The sequence below is a fragment of the Periplaneta americana genome, chromosome 11, assembly GCF_040183065.1.
Source record: "Periplaneta americana isolate PAMFEO1 chromosome 11, P.americana_PAMFEO1_priV1, whole genome shotgun sequence".
Classification (NCBI taxonomy): domain Eukaryota; kingdom Metazoa; phylum Arthropoda; class Insecta; order Blattodea; family Blattidae; genus Periplaneta; species Periplaneta americana.
Genome location: NC_091127.1, coordinates 5,344,030 through 5,365,256, shown reverse-complemented (window position 1 = coordinate 5,365,256; position 21,227 = coordinate 5,344,030). Strand labels below are relative to the sequence as shown.

Sequence of the window (21,227 nt, the reverse complement as noted above, 5' to 3'; positions counted from 1 at the left end):
TAATGTTTTCAGAAAAGAGCTAAGACAGCCCAGCCACTAGCCTTTACAGAGGGACGAGCAGAAGCGGGTGGAGGGAAACCGGGATCCGACGTAGGCAAACGGACAACAGTATATGTGCGAAAATGTGATTCAATATTGAAAGCTCTTTCGTCACTGGAAAACGCGAACATATTTCTGGAAAGTACTATCTCACTAACTCAGTAATGTTTACTATGACCGTAAGGCGACTTTGACTGCATACACGGCCTTGATTCTGTGTGGTGGACGGTTAGAAGTTTACTAGTAGAGGGGGTGGGAGTGAAGTACATTAAAAAATTCGGGTAGAATAAAAATTGTAGTAAAAATAATATTATGCCCTATATAAAATATGTTTACCTACCTAATAACTTCAGAACATTAAAATGTCACTTTCTGTGTTTTGCTCCCGAACCCCTCATTTATAGTATTCAGGAAATTCATTATTATATCTCTTACAATATGTTATTTAAACATTAAATAATTCTGACTGGTCAGTCAACACTGAAAATCAATAGTACCAAACACTTTTGTTGAAAATAAATTATACTTTTTTGGTAAAGTTTCCGTTGCTAAATTCAGCAACGTTATAAAATGCATTGAGACTTGTGATATTAAATCCAGCTGGGACGTATTAGTGTTATTTTAATTAACATAAAAATAATAAGACATCAGAGAGAGATCTATGGTTCAAAGAAATGTTGGCTATCAAAATGTGGAACAAAACTGTTGTTCAAAAATTGCTGCATAGAAGTTCAGCCTATTTCAGTAGACAATATATTCTCAATTTGTGCCCAATTTCATTTACAATTTTTAACACTAGATTGTTCTGACAAACTGTATTGTACGTAAATTTGGTAAATGAAAGTTTCTACTACCACCACCACCACCACCACCACGACTTATCTTAGTCAAGAATATCTTGATATTTGTATAGTAGGTACACCAAGATACACCCCCAGTATCACAATTATCTGAAAGTAATATAACAGATTATACAGGTTGAATCGTAAGTAATGTCATAATTTCAGGTTTCAGGTGGTTATTCTTTGAGATATTTCAAACAAAAAAATTAATACAATTTTGCTCGTTTTTGCTCCCTTAGTCAAGTGTACTCTGTCTGTAGAGATAAAAATTGTCTCATAAGAAACATTTCATAGCGTGTTTTGGGAAAATATTGATTTAATTCCCGATATGCTCATTCAATTTAGAAGAGTAGTGTATTATTATTAAAGTATGGTTTATTTAACGACGTTCGTAACAGCCGAGGTTACATCAACGTCGCCGATGTGCCGGAATTCTTTCTCGCAGGAGTTCTTTTATGAGCTTGTCGCATTTAAGCAAGAGTAATGTATTATGATAAGAAATGATTGAAAGAATTTTAATTTTGCGATCTCTCTTTTGTTTTGACGCACAAATTTCTCCTTTATTCTGTTATGTTACAAAAGCGTCTTCCTTGTACATTCTGCAAAAAATCATTCCCAGCTTTGAAGTTGCTTTAAAACTTTAAACGAACAGATTTTTTAGGACATGTAGGCTAACTAGATCACGTGTGATAGTGAATGAGTGTTTGTGCATTTGAAACACGGGAAAGACAAATTATGAGCATTTAGCCTGCAAGGCACTGATTACATCTGTTGTTCAGTGCACGAATATGTGTAAAATATGCCTTGTCTCAGATATTCGGAACAGCAGTGCAGCCATATTTCTACAAGATTGATAACTTACTCCAAAGAAATTAAGTGTTAGTATGCGTTAGGGAGATAATGTAAAGTTCCCTTGCAAAGTTTAATCCAGTCATAGTTTCCAAGGCGAAGACATATTATTCTAGTTATTTTATTTATTTATTTATTTATGTATTTATTTATTAATTTACTTGTTTGTTTATTTGTTTATATGCGACTTTTTTACTCATTTATTCATTTACTCATTTACTTATTTAATTACTTATTTGTTTATTCGTTTATTTGTTTATTTGTTTATTCATTTATTAATTTATTCACTTATTTATTTTTTATTCGTTTTATTTATTTAGTTATTTATATGTTTATTTACTTATTTTTTCACTTGCTTGTATATTTATTTTTTTATTTATTCATTTATTTATTTATTCATTTATTTATTTATTTATTCATTTATTTATTTATTTATTTATTTATTCATTTATTCATTTATTTATTTATTTGTTCATTTATTCATTTATTTATTTATTCATTCATTCATTTATTCATTCATTCATTTATTTATTTATTTATTTATTTATTCATTTATTTTATTTACTTGTTTCTTTATTTGTATATTTGCTACTTTTTCACTCATTTATTAATTACTTTATTTATTTATTCATTCATTTATTCGTTTGTTTGTTTATTTGTTTCATTGTTTATTTGTTTATTGATTGATTGATTTATTTATTCATTTTATTTATTTAGTTAATTATATGTTTTTTCACTTGTTTGTTTATTTATTTGTTTATATGCGATTTTTTCGCTCATTTATTAATTAATTATTTATTTATTTATTTATTTATTTATTTATTTATTTATTTATTTATTTATTTATTTATTTATTTATTTATTTATTTATTATTTATTCATTCATTCACTCATTCATTCATTTATTCTTTTCTTTGTTTGTGTATTTGTTTATTTATTTACTTATTCACATATGTATTTATTCATTTTATCACTTATTTATTTATTCATTCATTTTATTTATTTGTCTGTTTGTTTGTTTTTGTTTATTTCTTTACTTATTTATTTCATTTAATTATTTGCTTGTTTGTTTATTTATTTCTTATTTATTTATTTATTTATTATATAGCCTAGATAGACAGACAGTTTTGAGAAACAATTGGCAATATACTGTATTAAAACAAAAGAATATAATCCAAGAAATAAATAGATTAAATAATACTGAACAAATTATATATTAAATCATAAAATTAAGTTAAATGAATTTAGCCCATTTGAAATCGGACGTTCTAAATTGCATTTATAGGTAGGCAGAAAGAAGAAAATATATATTAAAGTAATAAAAAGAAAATAGCATAGATTACAAAAAAATGTATGATCAAATAAATAAATCACTGTCGAAAGAGTCTATGACTAATATTCATAAGATTAATATTTAGCTATTAATTATCTATACTTATGTTAATTTAGGTTCAAAATCGAATGCTTTAATATAAATTAAAAAACCTAAAAGAAAACAACGACAATCGCTTGATCAATTTTTATTTCCTTGTTCTTCAGGCGTTGCACTGCGTATACAAATTCCGACTACATAAATTCTAAGAACAGAAATAGTAATACTTGTGCCCTGCCTCAAAATGACTGTGTTGCTGGTGTGCGTCATCAAGCAGCTAGCATGTAGAAGGTCTGTTCCTTAGCAAACGGCCAGAGCGAGTCAATATGTGCGGGACTCCATTACAAGGCAAAGGAAACCGTACGTGTTTACGCCGCATGGCTTGGGGGGAAAAAGTGGTTGATGCAAATTGAAGCTGAAATAGAATCGCAGCCCACATATAAATTAAACTGCAGACCCCGGAGCAAAAAAAAAAAAAAATTGGCTCTTGCCGTGATGTGTTCCGGGTCATTTCTGGAATCGCAGTTAGGTTATGGTGCGTATAACATCAATATTGGATGGAGATACTGGCTCACCACCACGTGGCAGGGGTGTGCAGTCTTGAGGACAACGCATTGTCTGTCGTATTCGTCCTTATTATAACTTGACATCACACGCCGAGGTCATTATGACAACCAGCAAGATCGTTATGACTTTCATTATCATTATTATTATACTTACTTACTTACTTACTAACTTACTGGCGTTTAAGGAAACCGGAAGTTCATTGCCGCCCTCACATAATCCCGCCATCGGTCCCTATCCTGACCAAGATTAATCCATTCTATATCATCATATACCACCTCCCTTAAATACTCCCATCTACGTCTCGGCCTCCCCAAAGGTTTTTTCCCTCCGATCTCCCAACTAACACTCTATATGCATTTCTGGATTCGCCCATACGTGCTACATGCCCTCCCCATCTCAAACGTCTGGATTTAATGTTCCTAATTATGTCAGGTGAAGAATACAATGCGTGCAGTTCTGTGTTGTGTAACTTTCTCCATTCTCCTGTAACTTCATCCCTCTTAGCCCCAAATATTTTCCTGAGAACCTTATTCTCAAACACCCTTAACCTATGTTCCTCTCTCAAATTGAGTCCAAGTTTCACAATAATACAGAACAACTGGTAATGTAACTGTTTTATAAATTTTAACTTTCAAATTTTTTGACAGCAGACTGGATGATAAAAGCTTTTCAACCGAATAATAACACGCATTTCCCATATTTATTCTATGTTTAATTTCCTCCCGAGTATCATTTATATTTGTTACTGTTGCTCCAAGATATTGAACTTCTCTACCTCTTCGAAACATAAATTTCCAATTTTTATATTTCCATTTCGTACAATATTCTCGTCACGAGACATAATCATATACTTTTTCTTTTCAGGATTTACTTCCAAACCTATCTCTTTACTTGCTTCCAGTAAAATCCCCGTGTTTTCCTTAATCCATTATTATTATTATTATTATTATTATTATTATTATTATTATTATTATTATTATTATTTAGTTGAGAATAAGCCCAAAGACAAAGTACTTAGAGACGTTTCTGTGCCTTTCTTTTTGCCCACAATTCTCTCTTTCTTTGGCTGTGGGCTTTTCTCTCTCCAGTCCACATAGTTCTAGTCCTTTCTTCGGTTTTTCCTCCTTGTCAAGCTGCCTTTTAATAACTTCGTTTGAGATGTCCTCTTGTGTGATTCCTGCCAATTTTAAGTCATTTTTTATTTCTCCAATTCATTTTGTAGTATCTGTTCGTGCTTTACTCCTATTAAAATGGTTGGAAATGTTGCTGCAATACGTCCTGTGCCGGGAAGATCTCAGGACAACCGTTGTAGGCATTGCCAGAACGAGATTGAAACTCTTGCACACGTCCTGGGATCCTGTCCGCACGGCGAAGGTCTGCGAAACGCTAGACACCACCAAGTACGATCAATTATAGCCACTGCCCTTAAAGATGCCGATTACAACACCTTTGAAGAAGTACATGGTCTCTCCGTCACTGGCAGTACACGGCGCATGGATATAATAGCTTTCAAGGAATCTACAAGATCTGGATTCATAATTGATCCCACTGTGCGTTTCGAAACGAATGAGGAACAGCCAGCAGAAGTGGATAAGGAAAAAAAGAATATCTACAATCCTACCATTCCATATTACCTCCAAAAGTACCGGCTAGAAGAGCTTGAAGTAATCGGACTTCTGGTTGGAGCAAGAGGTACCGCTACTCTCTTCATGAAAGATGTGTTTAAGAGGCTTGGAATACCTACATATATTATTCCGATTGTAACGTTAGCTGCATTGAAAGGATCAATGCTCTCCTGAAGCATCACCTATATTCGAAATGAAACCAAGTTCATTAGCATTCTTTACTTTTTTGTAATACTTGCCTCTCTAAAACTAGGTATATTTCCACCAATCACAAAATGTATTTGCAGCTATGTACTTGTAGGAGTTTCATTGTCAAAACAAAATTAATGGTTCACTGAACTTGTAAAAATTTATATGGTTAAGTACTCTTTGTCCCTTGTGGCAGCTCACGAATAGCGAGAAGATTTCTAAATTAATTAAAATTCGACTATTTGTTTCGTGAGTCTATCAGGATTAATTCTATTGATGTGTCCGTAAAATTTTAACCTTCGTTTTCTAATGTCACTATGAATATCTGTGTATTTTTTTCTTGTTTACTTCTGAGTCTATATTGATCACCTATGAATTTTGGGCCTAAAATTTTCCATATGATCTAACATCCTTTTTCCTCAATATTTTCGACATCTGCTTTTCTAATAAAAATTAACGTTTCTGCTCCATAGAGACATTATGGCTTAATGACAATGTTATAATGTCTTAATTTTGTATGTTTACACATGCACTTATTGTAAATATTTTACTGAGCCGATATCCCGTCACAATTTTTTGGCATCTAATTTCGTTCGCTTCTGTTTCAACTCCGTTTTCCTGAATCGTTTCACCAGGTTTAAAATTATGATGCTCGTTTAATTCTACGTAAGATATCTTTCCTCATATTGGGACTGAGTCCACTGCTGCGGAGTAACGGTTAACACGCCTGATCGTGAAACAAGTGGGCCTGGGTTCAAATTCTGGTTGGGACAAGATACTTGGTTGAGGTATTTTTCCGGGATATTCCGTCAACCAATTAAGAGCAAATTCTGGGTAGCTTTCTGCAATGGGCCCTGGACTCATTTCGCTGGTATTATCACCATCTCACTCAGATGCTAGACAACCGTAGCAGTTGATAAAATGTCAAAAAATAACTCAATATTGGAATTTACAGTCCGTTGTCACATCCTAGTGTACTATGACCCTGTGGAATAACGGTCAGCGCGTCTGGCCGCGAAACCAGGTGGCCCGGGTTCGAATTCCGGTAGGGGAAAGTTACCTAGTTGAAGTTTTTTCCGGGGTTTTCCCTCAACCCAATACGAACAAATGCTGGGTAACTTTCGGTGCTGGACCCCGCACTCATTTCACTGGCATTATCACCTTCATATCATTCAGACGCTAAATAACCTAGATGTTGATACAGCGTCGTAAAATAATCCAATAAAATAAATATACTGTGACCGTCTTATTTTGGCAATTCTTTGGTCATTCAATTGTCAATGGCATATAGTTTTGCTTCTTGGTTTTCTCTCCAAATGTTGCCAACTCTATAAAAAAAATACGGCATCTGAATTTATAATTATTTGCACATTACTGACTTCGTCACATCTTTTATAACCAACAACTTTTGTTTGAAACTTCACTTTTTTCCTATGAAGAATAATAGCTTACTTTATCTCTTTCTGTCTCTCCTTTGCCCCCGTCTGTCTCTTTTTTTCCCAACGTCGGAAAATTGTATTTCAAATTTCCATAAAAAAAAAATAGGGATTCTAAAGTTACCATTGAATGACGTTAAGTAATGTATGTCTATATGAACTATTCCATCTCCAATCGACCGAAATATAGAGAAAATTGACCTTACAATTTCTAAATACAATAAAAAATTTTTGTACGTAGAGAACTGTGATACAATGCTTTGTGTAAAGTTTGAGGCATCAGAACTTCATAGTGTTTAAATTAAAAATATTTAAATTTATCATATTTTCATAAAATTAGCAACTTTAAACTGTTGTAGCTCCGAAACCCTTTCACCCAATGATCAAAATCGTGGTTTATTTTGATGCTGAGAAATTAAAGTTTATATTGATATATGAACAGATTTTCTTACTTTTTATGGAAATGGAGAAATTTAGATTTTTTTTCTCATTAAGACACCTTTGCCGAGGAAAAAATATTTTTAAAATATATAGTTAGATTCCGCATTGAAAGTACAAATAAACACATATTTTTTACTGGTGCACCGTTGATAAGAAAGTATTGAAAATATTAAATAAGGAAAATAAATAAAACGTGCGTGAACTAACCAGCTGACTGTGAGGAGGGAGCTAGCCGAGGTAAGCAAGGCCAGGAGACATAAACACGTGATGTGTCGTCTAGCAGTCATGACTGTGCTAGCTTTATCACAGGTTTTCATAAACACAGGAGTACAGTGACGCCCAACGCTCGTTTATCTTCAGCTCTTGGCCAGTGCGTTCGGTACTGCGCTGTTGAAGTCTAGGCGTGTGAAAATAATTTATTTAATACCTCGAAACTTATTTCTGTACCACTAAGTAAACAATGCCGAATCCCTCTTAATAATGCAAGGTTTTTTCTCAATGTTGTTTTACATTTTTACAAATTAGCGTACAATAAAAATAAGGATTACTTCTTAACATAACCTACCAAATGTAGGTTCAAAATGAGCTCTCGTTCAATGTTCTGCAGTAAATGGTTCCAGAGTTCTGAGCGCTGAAAGAGGCTTGTTTTTATAAAATACGCTAAATTTGTCGCTCAATAATACGAAAACCGTTTGACTTTTGATAGTATATTTTTGAAAATGCACTCTCCTCAGCACCTTGTATAAATAAGGAAAAAATTAGAGTATAAAAAATGCGAGGTTTTTTACTGATCGATTTCATATGGAATAGCCCATATATGAATCAAGTGTTGACTTTCTGTTGTTCAGGCACGCTCCACATCAACACCAGCACGCCAGCGCCTCTGGTGACGCCGGTGAGCGCTCCAACGTCGACCCCGGAAATAACGTCGACGAACTCGCCCCAGTACGACCTGGGCGACCTGATGGCGGGCACGTACTGTTCTCGTCTCTACACGGACTGTGATCGCAAGAACTGCCGCCTGCAGTCGCCCAACTTCCCGGGCATCTACCCCAGGAACCTGACGTGCTACTACGCGGTGCGGCAGCACGACGTGCCGGAGGGAAAGCAGGCGCTGATCGCGGTGCGCCAGCCCAAGGGACAGCTGGTGGCCATCCGCAGCCAGTCGGCGCTGTACGGCCCCAGCAGCCAGCAGCAGCAGCACCGCAGTCGAGAACTGAAGGTGAGGCAAATCTCTGTAACAAATACTATGGACAGTGCAGAACTACGGCTCGAGTGGTAGAATTCAGGCTACAAGCGTGAGGCGCAGTCTGAAAGTAAGTTCGTGTTGGTAAAAAATGAATAAAATTACATTTTTAAATACAGGCCGTTCGTAGCTTGGCTGGACCGTTCCGCAGCGGCCTTGGACTGGGTGAACATTGGCGCGCCTGCCGCCAGAGTTACACGTAAACGACCGGCAAGTCATGGGTACGGAACCATTTTTGGTGTCGGCCGATTTGGAGTGAAGTTTTGTTCGGAATTGTCTGTGACTTTTTGGCGAAATGTAAACATGGACCACGAGGAAGGTGGTAAGACGGAACCCGAACATATAAGGAAGCTTTTCATTGGTGGTCTCGATTATAGAACAACTGACGAATCCTTTAAAAAAAAAAAAAAAAGCATTTTGAACAATGGGGAGAAATTATGGACGTAGTTGTTATGAAGGACCCGAAAACAAAGAGGTCACGTGGCTTTGGTTTTATTACCTACTCTCGTGCCCATATGGTGGATGATGCCCAAAATGCAAGACCACACAGAGTAGATGGAAGAGTTGTGGAACCAAAGAGAGCTGTACCAAGACAGGAAATTGGTCGTCCAGAAGCTGGTGCCACAGCAAAGAAGCTTTTTGTAGGAGGATTGAAAGAAGACATGGAAGAAGATGATCTGAGAGGTATTTTAAAGAATTTGGACCAATAGTGTCGTGTGCTATTGTTACTGATAAGGAAACTGGCAAGAAACGAGGTTTTGGCTTTGTTGAATTTGATGACTATGATCCTGTAGACAAGATATGCCTACAAAGATCACACCAAATTAGAGGGAAACATATTGATGTACAGAAAGCATTAAGCAAGGCAGAGATGGCTGGCCAGGGACCTGGAGGACGATCAGCTGGAGGTGGCAGAGGTGGATTCCGAGGTGGTGGCGGTGGTGGATCATGGGGAGGTCGAGGTGGCGGTGGTGACTGGAATGCTGGAGGTGGCTACAACAGTGGAGGCTGGGGAGGTGGTGACCCATGGGACAATCAGGGTGGTACAGGTGGAAAAAAATACACAACGCTAACTACTCTACTAACATTAGGCTTACCTGCATCACAACAGATGTTGAAAGTGATGACCTTCAACTCGAACACATTCCCTATATCTCCGAAAACAATTCTGGTTCACTCGCAAAAGTTCATGTTGACTGATTGCCTGTATTTGTCTCGTGATGTTGTCCTTCAATTCTTGTAACGTGTGCGGATTTGATACGTACACTTTATTCTTTAACGTTGCCCATAAATAAAAATCGCATGGAGATAGGTCGGGGGAACGAGGTGTTCACAATCCTCGACTAATTATTCTGTCACCAAACACACTTCGTAATGCATGCATAGAATTCGCAGTCACTCAATCGTTCATTTCTTGTTAGTTGCGGAAAAAATTATTTAAAATTGAAGTTATATAAACTTGTAATCAACTGTTCTGTCGAAAAATATGGGACCGATAATTCTACTCGCACTTACTGCACACCAAATTCCAACCTTTGCAGCGTGGTGAGGAACTTCATGAATATGGGGATTTTCGGTAGCTCAGTATCTATTGTTCTGAGTAGAAACGTGACCGTGAAGATGAAACCACGCTTCATCAGTGAAGAACGTTAAAAGTGGGTCCACGTCGCCATTATGAGCGGACTGCACAAACCAAATTCAGTAATTAACTCTACTTACAGGATCTCGTGGTTGTAAAGCATGAACTACAGTTATCCTGTACGACTTAAGTTTCAGTAGTTTCGTTGCCACAAAAGCTGACGTCTTGGAAATGTTAACCTCTTGTGCTAAGCGTCGCAGTGATTTGCGGGGTGAGTGCTCTAACCGGCCCCTACTTCATCAAGCTTCTCTTCTGTCAGTACACGGCGTTGTTGAACACGTTTCTTGTTCAAAAAAGATCCTGTACGTCTGACTTTATTGACAAGGTCATGAATAGTTGACCTACTAGGAATTCGAACACCTGCAAGCCGATGTTCAAATTCTCTTCGACACCTTCTTGCAGAAGAGTATTTCACATACGCGTCATAGAGAATAATACGTTGTTCTAAAGTGTACTCAGCCATTATTAATAGACACTTTATCACTACGAGACAACACAGTTTTACTCACAATACGCGCAGACGTCTTTCCCTCACGACAGATCCAATTCCACTGACTGGCGCGTCAGCGGTAGCTACAGCGCTACTCTGGCGGCAGGCACGCCAATCTTCATCCAGTCCAAGGCCGCCGCGGAACGGTCCGACCGAGCTACGAACGCGCTGTACATTTACATCATCACAAGATCACACATTTTGTCAGCTACTTGACATATACCTATCATCTTCCTACATTCAGGCATTTATCATATTGTAGAAATGGACGGCTTACGAAGGAGCTGTCGTATCTCTAGGATCCAGAGAGTTCGCAATGAAAACATGAGAGAGCGAATGAAGCAACTAGAATAGGAGCAGAAACTTTGCGCTGGTATCAGAAGGATGCGAGAGAAGAGATGGCCATCGACTGGCCTTCTCCTAGAAAAGAAGTTCATGGATAACCTAGAGTGACTTGGCGTGGGAGCATTAGGAAAAGAGGTTTGGATCAAGATCTATGGAAAGATAGGATATTTTGGAACTAATGGAGGAAAAGTAATCGCTGACAAATGGGGAAGCTGCTAAAAGTGAAAGTAAAAGTAAGTAACACTTTCACTTCATTATCGCTGTTGATTATCACAAGTTTGTGTCACCATCGATGTTGCTTAGTAAGGTAGAATCGTTCTTGCTCACAAAAAGTTATGAAATCATATTTATCGATCTGTATAAGTTAATATCACCCTCACTGTTTATCATCACAAGTTTACGTCATCATCGTTATTAATTTTCAGAAGTTTGTGTTATCATCGTCAAAAGTTTGTAACATTATCGGTGTTGGACAGTACAATCAGTTCAAGTTCACATTATCATCTGTGTTGATCATCGCAGGTTCATATTATTTATCAATGTTCATCATCACAGATCCATGTAATAGTCGGTGTTCATCATCAGGGGTTCATGTCAACGTTGATATTTATTACTACAGGTTCACGTTATCATCGATGTTGATCATCACAGATCCATGTCATCACTGTTATTCATATCACTATCGCTTCAATCTTGTATACACTGCCTTTACTTCTTCATGTAAGGGACTTTTATCGGAAAAAATTCGTCATGAATCTAGTTCAAAATGTTCGCAAAGGATCGGGTCTGAACACTATCCTCCGATGTAACAAATATGACTATGAAGGGAAATTTTTATTACAGAACTGTGAGCAGTTATTCCAATAATTTGTCGTAGCGGACAGACGATAAGACAAGTTTCCCTTTCAGTTTTGGATTCTTACAATGTGCTTGGACCTACTCCTTGCAGTACTGATTTTTTAATTAGTTTTATTGTACTGTGTTAGACATTCTGTTTATATGGACATTTACGTTTACATATTTTGTTTACTTTGTAATATCTTGTTATATTTTCATATACAGAATTACTTTACTTATCAAGTAGGGCTTCGGAGTCAATACTTCGTCAGTTTCTAATTCCATTTATTCGAAGAAGTATTTGTCTGTTTTTCAGTATAGCTAAGCATGAGACTGTAGATCGAGATGTAAATTATGATGAAGTTAGGATACAGTTAAGTATAACGCCATATCAAACTGCATAAAGAAAAATATGAATGTTTAACTGTCGGTAAAAATTCTTGACTTATCTTCCTTCGGGAATGAAATAAAAAGGCGTTGCGTTTTGTTACATGTACGAAACGTAATAAAACACTGGCACTAGATCGAAGTATCTTCAGAGTGTGGAGGCCTCTGACGGACAAGGTAGAGAACATGAACAGAAAGAATAACTGGATAACAATGATAACTCGTAAGTTATTTTTTCAATGCATGACAGGTGTTCAATATGAGCCCACTAGTAACTCAACACACTTCCAACTTGTAGTCGAGTTCCTGTCAGACACGTTACAGGATAACTTGATTGATTGTGGCTCTCAAATAGAGCTGGTCTGTAGTAATGGCAGTGCTACTGGATGTAGACTCGATCTTTGACGGAAACTTCCACAGGCAAAATATCACAGGGCGTCAGGTTCCGTGAATGTAAAGGCCAACGCGGAAGTTGATCACCATCACCAGCAGCATTATTATTATTATTATTATTATTATTATTATTATTATTATTATTATTATTATTATATGCCTGATATATACCAACCGCTCACAAATATTGGGGCTAGCGGTACGTTCCATCTTCAATTCTTTAGGAATTAGTAAGCAATAATACACATCCACAAGCAGTGGGAGTTCCTAATAATGTTGTTAGCATGACGTAACATTAGTGCTTAGAAGTACGTAAGCACAGGGACATCATTTTATTTTACTAACATTTCTAATATTAACCTGGCTATACCTTTGCATCAACGATTAAGAACCGGCAACCCGTTTGCTATCTCCTTCCACGACTGGAGTTCGATGATACTGGCGTAATATACAAACACATCACTTTACTAGGTATAGGAGGGAAGAAAAGTAGTTCATACATTTACGTAAACTAGGAAATATCGCGATTTTGAGTTTGATAATTTTCATTAGGTTTTGTTTAATCAAAATACAGTACAGTATTAACAATAAGTGTTTTTACTCACGAACTGAGCTTTCCATGCGGACGTATTCATTATGCAGTGTATATTATACTGTCTACAGCACATTAGCGTACAATATAGAGAATGAAGTTAAATTCAAAAATAATCATAATATGAATATTTGAACACATTTTTGAAAATGGTGGCCGTTGATTTCGATACAGGCTTCAGTTCTAATGTGCATATTATCGCACTATAGACTATTGTACGTAATTCCAATTACCAGGTTCGTACTTCTTATCAGTAACTCATGTTGAAATAATTCTGTACCTACTCTGTAAAAGAGACCTTACGTACTGTAAATTCAATCTTCATTTCTGCCCGATCCGAAAAGATAAAATTACTCAGACATGCTATCTACTGTCCGTCCAAGTGGTTACGACGCAGCGTCGTAGAAAGGGAGGAAATCACGTGAAAGTTAATTACTTAACGAGGCCCTTTTATTTAAGTTATTTTAAACAATTCTATAATATTACGTAGACGTCCAATTCCTAACAGAAATTAATGTTCCCAGAAAAGAGCTAAGACAGCCCAGCCACTAGCATTTACAGAGAGGCGAATAGAAGTAGGTGGGGGAAACCGGGATGCGACGTAGGCAAATGGAAAATGATGCAATATTGAAACCTCTTTCGTCACTGGAAAACGCGAACATATTTTTGGAACGTACTGATTACTATGACTGTATATGCGGTCTTGGATCTGTGTGGAGGACGGTTGAACTTCATTAGCAGAAGGGGTGGGAGTGAAGTACATTCAAAACCTCAGGTACAATAAAAATTGAAGTAAAAATAAAATGATGTCCTTGTGCAAGCATACACGGAAAGAAGCTTGTGTTCCTCTCCGCTATACAGCCTCGGACAGACTGCACTATTATTGGATTAGTGTCACCGTCCTAATATTATAAAGAAATATCTAATTTCATCGCACGCGACGTTGCCATGTAGAGTTGTCTCCCTGCAAGACAAGCAACTTCGTTGAAGTAAAACTCTGAAAGAATTTCGTGTGGAATCATCGTTCAATGATACAATTCTTTTACACGATCGAAATCTATTAAACGGGACCTTTGTGTTTATTTTTGTTCCGTTGAAAGCTGTGCTAAGGGATTGTATCGTCTCTTAATAACCATAACCTATGCGGCATTTAACACCACATGAAGGCAAATAGAGTGAACAATAAGTAAGTTACGATACATTGCTAATAACTTCATAATGTGAATGTTTCTTAAAAATGTTAAATGCTATATTTATAAGACTAGCCGTACCCGTGCGCTCCGCTGCACCCGTTAGAAATAAATATAAAGTAATTACATAATTAAAATATGACATTTGATCCAGGGAACATTCGTGTTTGATATAAGGATAAATCGTTTATGTTACTTAATTTAAATTGTATTTGCATAATTAAAATGCGATCATTTTGATCCAGAGACCACTCATTTGATCTAAAAATTATTTTAGGAAATACAGGAAACGAATATACAGAATAGCCTATCAAGTTTTCTGTGCATAAGAAGCTATTTTAATCTTACCTGTCCTCGATTCACTCAGAAGTTACTGGAATAACATTATAGCATTATGTCCATCTAGAGAAACTACACTTTCCAATGGTGAATTAATAATTAATTATACAAATCGGTTAATTTAGCTTCTGATATTACTTCACACAAACACAGAAACATTATCTGTAGGCTATCTTTCATAGATTTCGATTGCTGCTGTCCAAGGCCCCTTATTGACGAAGTCATTTGTTTTTTAGTTCATTATACAGCCTTAGATGGCAGTTATTTTAATTTTAAAACTCATTTATCTCATTAAATATCGGTCCTATCAAAATGTTTCAAGGAATAAAACTCATCGCAAATTATTTTTAAAGAAACTTTTGTTATGTAACTTTTTCACAAAATCAATAATAAGCGAGATATTTCGATTTATTTAATTCAGGCCCCCTTATAACCCCCCCTTTTAAATAATGTATTTTGAATGCCATATAGCCTAAAATCTAAGTTACAACGAACTTAATTTATATTCCAATTTTCATCGAAATCCGTTCAGCCATTATCGCGTGAAAAGGTAACAAACATACAGACAGAGAGACAGACAGACAGACATACAAACAAAAATTTCACAAAAGCGATTTTCGGTTTCAGGGTGGTTAATTGTATATGTTAAGATCAATTATTTTTGGAAAATCGAAAATTACCAGAAAAATTTCGGCTACAGATTTATTATTAGTATAGATTATATCGCTTAATATTTTTCACATAATTTAGAAAATTTATATCTTCGTGTACATAATGCGTGCCAAAAACACATATTTCTTAAATGATAATATAAAATAATTTTTATAGTTTTTAACAACTATTCTTTCAGTTGTGGGTGCGTGGAGAGGTAAACTTATTCGGTATTATATTGTTTATTTTCTTTCAATTTTAACCTTGTTCAGAGAAGATAAATTAATTTAAATAGTGTGTTAAATTGTTTTAGGGATTATAGAAGGCCATGAGTACCGTTTGAAAAACATAACTACTCATTCATAGTATATAATATTGATATCATGGCAAATATCACGGAAATTGAAAGAATACAAGTCTTAATGATGGTTGAATATGGTGATGTAGAATAAGAACTCAGCAAGAGATGTGTTATTTCTTTAATAAAGTGCATCCAAACAGAAACATAACACAATCCATAGTGTCAAAATTGTAAAGAAGTTTCAAGAAATGGAAAACGTGGATAACAAGAGAAAATCCGGAAGGTCAAAATCTGCTCTGAATGATGTATGTATGTATGTATGTATGTATGTATGTATGTATGTATGTATGTATGTATGTATGTATGTATGTATGTATGTATGTATGTATGTATGTATGTATGTATGTATGTATGTATGTATGTAATGCCTATCCATTCATTTTACGTGATTCGGGTTCCGCATATCACGGATAGACGGCAGGACTGTGACCCATTTTTCTAGTTGCACCCATTAGGGTGTGTGTTTATGTAAGTGTAATGTATGAAATGAGTGATGATGAAGATGAGGAAGGGAGAAGGAGAAATCCGGTGCCGGCACGTAGCCTGTTCTGTCGAATAGTACCAAGGGGGACGCCTGGCTTAACGTCTTCGTCCAATGACGAATCACCATCAAGAGTGACATATACCTTCTTTTCATATGCACTGCTGAGAGATTTGGGATTTAACCCAGGCATATTGGTGCACAATGTGGTGATTAGGAATTGTGCACCATCACATCTCCTAGGCCCGAGGTAGAAATTTTACATGGACATTTCTGACCCCGCCGGGAATCGAACCCGGGCCGGCTAGTCTAGAGGCAGACACGCTATACAGAGCTAACTTGGCGGAATGTATTTTCTTGAGATTACAATTAAAATAAAATAAACAATACAGTGACGAATAAATATGGGAAATGCCTGTTAATATTCGGTTGAGAAGCTTCTATCATCCAGTCTGCTGTCAAAAAATCTTAAAGTTAGAATTTATAAAACAGTTATATTACCGGTTGTTCTGTATGGTTGTGAAACTTGGACTCTCACTTTGAGAGAGGAACATAGGTTAAGGGTGTTTGAGAATAAGGTGCTTAGGAAAATATTTGGAGCTAAGAGGGATGAAGTTACAGGAGAATGGAGAAAGTTACACAACACAGAACTGCACGCATTGTATTCTTCAACTGACATAATTATGAGCATTAAATCCAGACGTTTGAGATGGGCAGGTCATGTAGCACGTATGGGCGAATCCAGAAATGCATATAGAGTGTTAGTTGAGAGGCCGGAGGGAAAAAGACCTTTAGGGAGGCCGAGACGTAGATGGGACGATAATATTAAAATGGATTTGAGGGAGGTGGGATATGATAATAGAGAATGGATTAATCTTGCTCAGGATAGGGACCAATGGCGGGCTTATGTGAGGGCGGCAATGAACCTCCGGGTTCCTTAAAAACTAGTAAGTAAGTGACGAATAAATTGACCTCTCCAACACAGAATAAAAGAAGAGTTAAAAATGTATAAATAATTAGATACTATCATTTAAGAAACATGTGCTTTATGGCACACACTGTATAGACGAAGATATTTAAATTTTCCAAGTTATGTGAAACATATTAAGCGATATGCATTTAATAAATATATCATTTAACATTTGAAAGAAACATTCACATTATAACGTTATTAGCAATATTCCATACTTATCCTTCACTCTGTATACACACACTGCTTTCGGGAATCGATCAGAGTGCAATGCTTTGATAGCCAGACACGTCACATCAGAAATCGTGATCTGTGTAGCTGTGGATCGTAATCTGTGACTGTCCGGCAGGTGTGGACGGAGTGCGATGACGTGCAGGACTACGTCACGGTATACGACGGCTACACGACGCGGGACGCAGTGCTCCTCAAGTTCTGCGGCGGCGGGGAGGCGGTGCCGGAGGCGGTGTCCAGCGGGCCGGAGATACTCGTCGAGTTCACCAGCTCGCCCTACGGCACCTTCTTGTACCCGGCGCCCCTGCAGGCACTGCATGGCTTCCAGCTTGAGGTCCAAGTAAGTGTAATAACCTGCCATCTTTTTCTTCCTTTCTTCCTTCCATTCTTCTTTTCTTTGTTTAGTTCTTCTCTCCTCATTCTCTATCTTGTTTTTTCTTCCGTTTTTTTACTCTGTTTTCTCCTTTTTTCATTAATGTGTTCTGCTTGTCCTTTTTCTTTCCTCTATTCTTTTCTTTTCGCTGTTGAGTTTTCCTTCTGTGTTATTTCTTTTTCGTTCTTCTTTTATTTTTATTTTTCTTTCTCTATTTCCTTTCTTTAGTTCAGAGGTCTCAAAAAAGCGTATCGTCATCCGTGCTCTCGATGCTACCCGCCGAACACAGTATGCTGTAAGACTAGAGAAGGGGAAGAGACTCGTACCTCAACAGATGGGGGCGGCCAGTGGGGGATCGCGGCAACGGTCTGCTTATGTTTACAAATAATAACATCAAAAGAATAAGAAATATACGTTTATATATTATTTTGACGTACTATGAAGCTGGAGACCCGTCTGTTGCTATTCACACAAGCCATTGCAAATTCAACCTCTTCTGTTCTATGGTACCTTTCAGTGCCTGGAAAAGATCTTCTCCAGCTATATTTTGTAATTACATCTAGAAGACATTCAGACGCAGCAAAATGTTCATTAACTCCTCGGATGAAAATGGCTAGGTGAGCTTTGTCATTTCTATCTGTGCTTTCGTCCAATGCAACTGAGTAAGCTACAAACTGATTAATTGTGGTTTCGACTTCAGATTCAACTACATTTACAATCTTGAAATTCCTTCTCTGAACTGCAATTGGAAACAATTTAATTTTCTTATACTTTGACTTTGTTCTGGACACAGTATTTTAGTAGCGTTCTGTATGCACGATTTTACAAATGATGCTTCTGTAAAGGGCTTCATTGATTTTCCAATATTCCAGGCTAGAACATAGCTAGCAAGGAGCTTTTTTTGTTCAATACTGAGAACACGTGTATGATTTGTGTTTGTATTTTCTTGTTTTATATTTATCAAAATATTTGTAGACCTAAGCATTTTACCTAAAATTAAACAAAAAAACAATATGTATGTCATGCGGAACTGAGTGCAAACGTATTGTAATATACTGATTATTATGTGTAACCAACAGTTATACAGATAACCCCAAAATAAATTATTTCACATGTCCAACATGCCTGTAATTGTATGATATTATTTGTGAAGAGTCGAGTATTGTCGTCGCATTTTGAATTTTAACACACCCTTAAGAATTTTCGAACAAATTAAGCATTTCACAATCTCCCCACTAACACAAAAAATTTCTCTTCCTCTTCATCCTTGAATGTACTACGTCCATGATTAGAAGACATTGTGAAACGGTGGAACACTCCGACCAACACAGTGATAATAGCAGTCCGCCACTGCTCTTCGTTTGCGCATAAACATTGAGTACAGTACAGGTGGGGATGGGTGAGGCGGAGCGCACTTATTACGTACTGGCTTCGGTTCCGTTCAGGGGCTTACTCGCGAGTACGGTTTTGGAGACGTCTGCTTTAGTTACTTAGTTCTACACTGTTTATTTGTTTACTGATGTATCCTTTTATTTCTTTCTTCACGTTCTTTTTTCTTTTCCCTTTATTTGTTCATTCGTTATTTTTCGCCCTTTTCACTTTCTCGTTCGTTCGTTCTTTTTCTTTTCTTTTTTAATTATCCTTTCTTCTATCTGTCATTCATTAGTTCGTTGTCATTTCTTTCTTACCAAGAATCACGCATATACGTTTATTTTTCTCTCTTTCTTTTCCTCCATCCCTTTGCCCTACATTCCTTTCCTTTTCCTTCACTTGTTTTACACTTAAGGCTGGCTCTAATTCCTGTACGTAATGAGGTTGCTGCTTGTCCCATGCAGTTATATCACAGTTATATCTGGTAGGTATCACTTCAGCCATCTAGTCTGGACGGCAGAACTATCCTGTCCTCTTTGTTCGAGGTGCGGTTCGTGGACCAGCAGTCGCCGACGTACGCCCGCAACAAGCGCTGTGAGTTCTGGGTGCGAGGGACGGACAAGGGCGTGTTGGAGACGCCCCAGCACTCCCTGCCTCGCAACACCACGTGCCTCTACCACCTGCAGGGTGTGGACACGTCCCTGCCTCCGTCTCGCGACGCGTTCACGGGCCAGACCTTCTGGCGCCGCGGCGGAACCATGTACCTGCCGCCGCCGCGCTACAAGGTGTGGCTGTCCATCCTCAAGTTCCACGTGTCGTCCACCATCGAGCCGCAGCTGCAAGAGGAGGGGGACTGCGCCAGCCAGCTCAAGGTCTGGGACGGCGCCTTGAAGAGAGCCCAAGAGTCCACCAAGTGCAACGACATCTTCTGGTAAGGGTTCCATCTACGGCACCTCATTTATCTAGTACGTATTTCTTCTCTCTTGCGACATAACCTTAACCAGTAGTGCAATGATTTTGTGTTATTACCACGCTTCGAGACTTGAGACCCGATACAATAAGTTTACTGTGCATGTACTATAGGTTGTTGACTAGCTGCAGGTAGTGAAAGGTAGAGATGTGTTGAGGTAACAACGTTACCATCTAGAATAGAGTACGATAGTATGGCGAAACACACATATGTACATTCTGGAAGTAAATATACATTACACAATGACAATGTCAAAAGAATGTGAAAAGCATTTATTCTCCTGTCTTTTATAAGCATTTGTGTCTAATTATACACAATGTTAATGGTGGAAATAAACATGTAGGAATTTTAATTTCTTCATTATTTTATCCTGTTGGTCTTCTTTAGGAAGTGCAGTTACAGTACCGAATTGCAATGTACTACAAGATACATTCTCAGTGTCTCAGATGTAAATATTTTTCGGTTATATCCCAAACACAGTTTGTACTGTGAAAAGCTGCGCTCTACATCACATGACGTGATAGGAGTAAAACAAAGGAACCTAATATCATCGCAGTCTCTAAGAGACAGTCCTTTATTCTTGGGTGACTCTTGTCCACTAATTTGCTGTTAATATATATTACACAATGCTCCATATCCGTTATTTTTACATAAAATTGATTTCCACTTCTGTTTTACACGTTCAGTAACCGGTGTACTTGGTGTCTCATTAATTCTCTGCGTCATCTCTTCAACTAATTTGAGGGCTTCCGGCATCTCTTGCTCTGACTTCTCTAACCGTGCAATAGTTTCAGATACAGTTTTAAAATAGGTTTGTATGAAAACCAAATTATTCGTCAGAACCTTCAAATCCAAGCGTTTTTCTTTGCGTATTTGTTGGCATTCATTCTACAGTACCCCCACGCACTGTACGCTTTACCACTATACTCAGTACGTCGTTATGCGGATTTCCCACTGAACTGCTCTATTGGTCCGAAGTCTCGAAGCCTGGTTATTACATA

The 21,227-nt window shown here is 37.1% G+C and overlaps 1 protein-coding gene and 1 pseudogene across 1 annotated transcript in view; both read left to right on the top strand.

The window, feature by feature from the left end:
* LOC138708738 (uncharacterized) overlaps positions 1–21,227 on the top strand; it is a 1,008,888-nt gene that overhangs the window by 954,193 nt on the left and 33,468 nt on the right. The window contains exons 6-8 of the mRNA XM_069838867.1: positions 8,209–8,582; positions 17,631–17,852; positions 19,802–20,187. Of these exons, the coding sequence (XP_069694968.1) occupies positions 8,209–8,582; positions 17,631–17,852; positions 19,802–20,187 (982 nt within the window). The remainder of the gene's footprint in view (positions 1–8,208; positions 8,583–17,630; positions 17,853–19,801; positions 20,188–21,227) is intronic.
* LOC138708665 (heterogeneous nuclear ribonucleoprotein A1, A2/B1 homolog) lies at positions 8,846–12,709 on the top strand (annotated as a pseudogene).